Source organism: Lactuca saligna, chromosome 8 (assembly GCF_052625555.1).
Source record: "Lactuca saligna cultivar CGN05327 chromosome 8, ASM5262555v1, whole genome shotgun sequence".
Taxonomy (NCBI): Eukaryota; Viridiplantae; Streptophyta; class Magnoliopsida; order Asterales; family Asteraceae; genus Lactuca; species Lactuca saligna.
In genome coordinates, this window is record NC_136424.1 from 254,746,802 (window position 1) to 254,752,959 (window position 6,158).

Below are 6,158 nucleotides of genomic sequence, written 5' to 3' on the forward strand. Positions count from 1 at the left end.
CGATTCATCTTGGATCTCTTGCATTGGACGGTAAGGATTGATTGTGTGACTCATTGTACTTTTGGGATTGGAGGCTATGTATTGGGAGTAGTTGTGGCCCGGTTTAGGGCAAAGGTTGTTTAAGCTACTACAGTTCATTTGTGGATGATTGAACTGGTGAGTGAGTCAGTGTGTGAGGCCCTAAATGATATGATTTCTAGAGCCTAGAGCAGGAGAATTATTAGAATAGTTTGGGAAGAAGGGTATTATGTGGGAGGTCTACGGATAGGGTCCCATAGGATGATTATTCAACATTGTTAGGATTCAGTGGTCTTAGTAACCGTTATTGATTGGTAGAGGAAGGCACCAATGGAAGCAGCTCGTTGTTGAGACATTGGTTGGAGCATCTATCTTTGGACTTCAAGATTTTGGGAGTGAGATCATTCGAGCATTAAGGACTATTGGTTTCCTAGGGATTCAGAGAGTGTTCATCTAGTTGTTAGAAGCGTGTGATCATTTGGGGTTGGTTAGTAAAGGAGTACTAGTTAGAAAGGTCTGGTTGTCATCAGATCGATCATTGGAAAGTGAGAAGGATTAGGAATTCTTAAATTTTCATGTCTTGTAAAGACTTAGTTGAATCTAAGTGGGGGAGAATCATCCCGGAATACAGAAGCAGGATCGGTTTTGAAACTGGGATAAGTTTTGCATCGTTTTTAGGTAGAAAGACAACCCTAGTGTCTGCTTGGTTTGAGTGTTGTGTGAGTTGGGAGTTCGGTAAAACTCCATAGCAAGTGAATTGCCTCTTCTCAGTACTTGAAAGCAGAACATGGGGAAATCGTGTTGGGATTCTAGCCATGAATTAAGTTCAGTTGTGTATTAGGAAGAGTGTGTGTTCGACTGGTATGGAAAGTGTTGTAAAACTATGGGGGTAGCCGTAGCATTCACTAGCGATTAGTTAGTATCGAAAGTGTTGTAAGACTGCGCGGGTAGCCGTAGCATTCACTAGTGATCAGGTAGCATGGAAAGTGTTGTAAAACTATGCGGGTAGTCGTAGCATTCACTAGTAGGTAGATAGCATGGAGAGTGTTGTAAGACTATGGGGGTACCCATAGCATTCACTAGCAGAAGATAGTGCTAGGAGAGTTGTAAGTCTACGGGTGTAGCCACAACATTCACCTGGTTGGTAGATAATGTGAGAAGTGATGTAAGTCTGTGGGTGTAGCTGTAGCATTAACTAGGTTAGTAGATAACCCGAGCTTGTTGTTAGGACGTGGAAGGAACTGTAGTACCTACCAGTTTGGGTGTAGCAGTACAGATATGGATATCCACAGCTTGGATTTTGGAATTACCCAGATAGATTAGATCTGGTTGAGCTAATGATAAGACTGTAGGAATGCCACTATCGTTATGAGATCGGGGAAGAGATGGACCGTATGAGGCTGTTTGTGATATAAGTCCGTCATTGGTCAGGTAGCAATTACTCTTAGTCTTGGATTTTGGTGACATTAGGACTCGACGTATGGACCCGATCTGTTAGATTAGAAGGTTATTTGAGCCTCAGTGGCATGATAACTAATAGAAACTATTGAAAAACAAGGATTTCATTCAGAAGTCGCATGGAGCGACTACGTGTGAGTCTTTTGACTCCGTAATCGGGTTGGAACCGGATATTTCAGATGACTGACGAATGAAGTGAGACCAGGAAGGTCTCGATAGACTTTGGGAAAGCAATCATGTGACAATATACTGCCTCAGGCAGTTTGATATTTCAGGAAGCTCAGTTCTTCTGTCAGTTGGTATAATGATTCAGTATGAGTGGTCTGTCAAGGATTCATACCCTCTCGAGACAGCAAATTTTAGACAGAATTGATATGATCTTGTTGCAAGAAATTCGTTTACCAACGGATTTTAGGGCTTTACGAAGGTTGGTTACGATTACCCTGGAAAGGCTATGGTGTGCCCAGGATGGTGACCATGTTACTTGAGTAGTTGGACGTGTAAGAAATGATAAGAAATGATTTCAAGGATGAAATCAAACTCAAGTGGGGGAGAGTTGTAACATCCCATTTAAAATAAAATAATAAAATAATAAACCTGGAAACCCTGAGAAATAATAATATTTATTATTTTATATTATAATTGCCAATATCAAATAATAAATAGCTGAGAGTTGGTTCAGGGAAGCCAAATGACAAGATTTGAATCTCCAAGGGTTAAAGTGTAATTTAGGATTTAAGTTGTAAAGAATTCTCATATGTCAAGGGGTTTTTGGTATAATTTGGACCTAATATGAAAGGAATTACGGAAGAGGGGAGCTAAATAATAAATTCTGAACTTCATTTTAAAATAAATGTAGAGAGAGTGGGTACTTGGTAAAAGTTGGACTTAATTTGTAAAGGTTTTTAAGAGGCAGGGTTCAAGTGGTAATTTATGAGTTCACTTTGAAAGAAAATGGGAAGGGAGGGGCTGAAGGTGTCATTATGGAAACAAGTTTGGGGGATCGGGGTATATAAACCCGTCACCCCCAGTCCCAAACCCTAACCCTAAATGGTGCACCCACCGACCTTATGGCTCCCACTCTCTCTGGCTGCCGCCACCTTCAGCCTAGTCATTGTCCAACCATCGAGCACCATCGAATGACATTGATGACTATCTAAGATGGGAGCACAGCTGCATCAGTGAAGATCGAAGGCGTGATGTCGTGGTGGCCATTGTGCGTGACCCTCCAGTCGCCGCCACTACGTCATCTACCTCTTCGCCACCGGAATTCCACCGCCACTGTTGGATGACGTGCGTAACCGAGGCAAAGCCACCGTGAGGGGCCGAATGAGGATTTACTGGCTGGGAATCAGATATGTGCCGCCATCCAGGGATTGTTTCACTACCATCCGACCACCGTGACCACCGCCATGTTGAGCGTCGTTGCTGCTGCCCCTTCGACGAAGACGGACGAGGATCGAGCCCCTCCTTCTCCGCCATTCTCCTCTGTTGTTACATTGCAAAACGTCATCAAACATCATCGTCCCGCTAGACCGATGGCTAGATCCAGTGGCAAGAAACTATCATGGGTGTGTGCATTTTTGTTGAGTATGAGTGGTGTGCATGTAGCATGGTCGGAAAACGAAAACATCCACCACCACCACCGTGAGGTGGTGGCTGCCACCATGTACCAATGTGTACGGTTGTATTTTAATGTGTGTGTGTGCATGTTCATTTGGTATTTTTATTGTAATATTGTAACCAAAGTTGGAATAATTAAAGAAAATTGAAAATCACCACTCTAGGTTGGTGGTTGCTGCCACCGGCCGCCATGTCGGGTGTCGGTGTGCCTTGTTTGGATTGTGACTCGTTCAGATGTTTGGACAAAGGGACTAAAACCTTAATAGGCCTAATAAACCCTAATGGGCCCAATGAAGCCCTAATTGACCAAAAAGCCAAAACATGTGACAAATACGCCTAATGAACCCTAATTGATCAAAAGACCTAGCTATTGGGCCTATTGGGCTAAGATGGGGTTGGAATCCCTAATTAGGGTTTAGAAAACCCTAATATTAGATTTATAGGCTTGGACCTATCGGACCCACATTTGGGCCATTGGATGGGAATTGTGTATTAAGCCCAATCACACCATATGATTTATTTAGAAGAGTGATGGACTTAATGGATTAAGTCCTTAATGGGTTAAGTGAGAAACACTTAACCCTCATCGTCATTTCATGTGGGGACCCTAGTTTCACTTGGGCCTTGAGTTGTGTCTTCCTACTGGGCCTTGATGATTGGGATATTAATGAGCCATCCAAGATCAAGCAAATCGATTAGAATAATTAATGGGCTTTGATGTAAGGCCCATATGAGCAGTTGGGTCCAATTTTAGACGGGCCATAGTTTTGGCCTTTTTGATTATGTCATATTGGGCCATTGGAATGTCGAATGTTGGATTGGACTAAATGGTTGGGCCTTATGGTAAGACCTTATGAAGGTTTTGGGTCCAATTTGGAAAATAGGGCCATATATTAGGCTTTGGCCCATTACTTGACTTTTGAGACTTAGGAGTGTGAGTTGGACCTTGGGCTTGGAACCCAATTATTAATTAAGTATTGTTTGATGTTGGTAGTTAGGGAATCTGTCAACCAGCAGCTGGAGTTTCATCCGTAGGACTTCAACAGTGCCAGGTGAGTTCTCCTCACTATATCAACAGGGTCTAAGGCACCAATGTCGATCCTTATCAGATTTGTATCTGGGTTTATTGCATGATATGCTTATTGATTTACATCCTGGTAATTAGGATGGTGATATGCTTTGTGAACATATAGTTATGTATCTTGGTTTATAGGATTATGCTATGTTAGTGATATGTTAGATCAATATTTTGATTCTAGGATGGTTGATATGTTATTGATCGATTAGATATGTATCCTGGTTATATGATGTTGTTATGACCATTGATATGTTAGATCGGTATCCTGCTTATAGGATGGTTGCTATGTTATTGATCGGTTAGATTTGTATCTTGGTTATTGGATCTGATGGTTATTGATCTGTTAGATCGATTGACTATTATATATGCTAGCGTATGATAATTTATGTGCACATGTTTGTTTGATTTGGGATTGGGTTGAGGCGTTCCTGCTTTGTGCTGAAGGCCAACATACCCATGGCAGTCCGGGTAACCAGAATGCCCTGCAAAGGGATTCAATCAGGCTGAAGGCATGATGAGCGGTCCAAATTGGCTATAAGCCCTATGAGGCATTCCAGTTATGCCGAAGGCTTGAGAGTTGTCTGGATAGGCTATAGGACCTGCGAGGCGGTCTATTCAGACTGAAGGCTCATTAAGCATGATGTGTGTTCTATATTTTTTATATGACGTGGTTATATTTGTATGATGTTGGTATTTTGGGGATACTCACTAAGCTTCGGGCGTACAATTGTTGATGTTGTTTCAACTACTTCTAATGATCGTGGGAAGGCGAAGGCGTGATCGTGCACCTACTAATATTTTCATGATTTGATTATGGGGATACTATGATGTTTAAACAATTTGTCGTTGCTATTGATTCGTTGTTGCTATTTGATTTCTTGTTGTCCGATTGATTGCTTCCACTGGTAAGTTACTCTTCTCATTCTCAGATTGCTATACTATCATTGTGGTTATTTATTCATTGTCAACATGACTGGAAAGGACGATTCCCTTTAGTCAATCAATACTCATTTGGATGGAAAGAATTATACATATTGGAGTTACATTATGAAGAGCTTCCTTCATGGGAAGAGTATGTGAGGCTATGTCACTGGGACTAAAGCCAAACCCTTAATACCTCAAAGTGAGAATTTTGATTTGTTACTTGAAGCTTGGGAGACCGATAACTCCAAGGTAATTACTTGGATTAATAACTCTATCACTCAGTCTATCGGTATGCAGTTAGCTAAATATCACACAACAAAGGAAGTTTGGAATCACTTGGAAAGGTTGTATACTCAGTCTATCTTTGCTAAACAATACTAGTTATTATATGATATTCGTGCTCTTCAACAAAATGACCAGATCATTCATGATTTCTATGCTGCTATATTTGATTTGTAGGATCAATTGGCTCTTACTGAATCTAAAGAGTTAAAAGACTTTGAGCCTCACATTGTTAGGAGGGTAAAACAATGCTTGGTCCAGTTCTTGATAGCCTTGCATTCTGATTTTGAAGGTCTACGTGGAGCAATTCTTCGTCGCTCTCCTCTTCCCTCAGTTGATTATGTTGTCCATGAGTTAATTGCAGAAGAGACTCGTATCAAGTCTCATGCGGATAAAGGGTTTAAAGAAACCTTTATTCCTACTCCTGTTCCTGATGTGCTTGTTGTTTCCTCTAATTAGTCTCGACAACCTTCAAGGGTTGCTTATGATGAGTGTGCATTTTACAAACAGAAAAATCATCGGAAAGCTCAGTGTCCACTATTAGTTAACAAGTGTAAATATGGTCAACCTTAGTTGGGGCAACAAAATAGGCTTGGTCAACAGAAGTTTCAGCCATGTTCCTCTGGTACTCCTCCATGGGCCCCTCGTCCTCAACAGTTTTCTACAGCTATACCGCCAGTTGATACAATTTTTTTTTGGAAATATGCCACCATCTACATTGGAACCCAAGGTGTTTTAAAGTTTCAGTCAATATTTGGCCTTTAATTCCACTGCT

At 41.3% G+C, this 6,158-nt stretch overlaps 1 protein-coding gene across 1 annotated transcript; it reads left to right on the forward strand.

Moving 5' to 3' along the window:
* The first annotated feature begins 3,014 nt into the window (after positions 1-3,014).
* LOC145010614 (uncharacterized) lies at positions 3,015-5,842 on the forward strand. The gene is made up of 2 exons (XM_078969135.1): positions 3,015-3,155; positions 5,561-5,842. The coding sequence occupies exons 1-2, from the start codon at positions 3,015-3,017 to the stop codon at positions 5,840-5,842; spliced, it is 423 nt and encodes a 140-aa protein (XP_078825261.1).
* Positions 5,843-6,158: the final 316 nt, after the last annotated feature.

Coding starts and splice junctions, on each gene's coding strand:
- LOC145010614 (XM_078969135.1), top strand. CDS start 3,015: ATGGCTAGATCCAGTGGCAAGAAACTATCATGGGTGTGTGCATTTTTG. Junction 3,156..5,560: donor CTGCCACCATGTACCAATGT/GTACGGTTGTAT, acceptor TTTGATTTGTAG/GATCAATTGGCTCTTACTGA.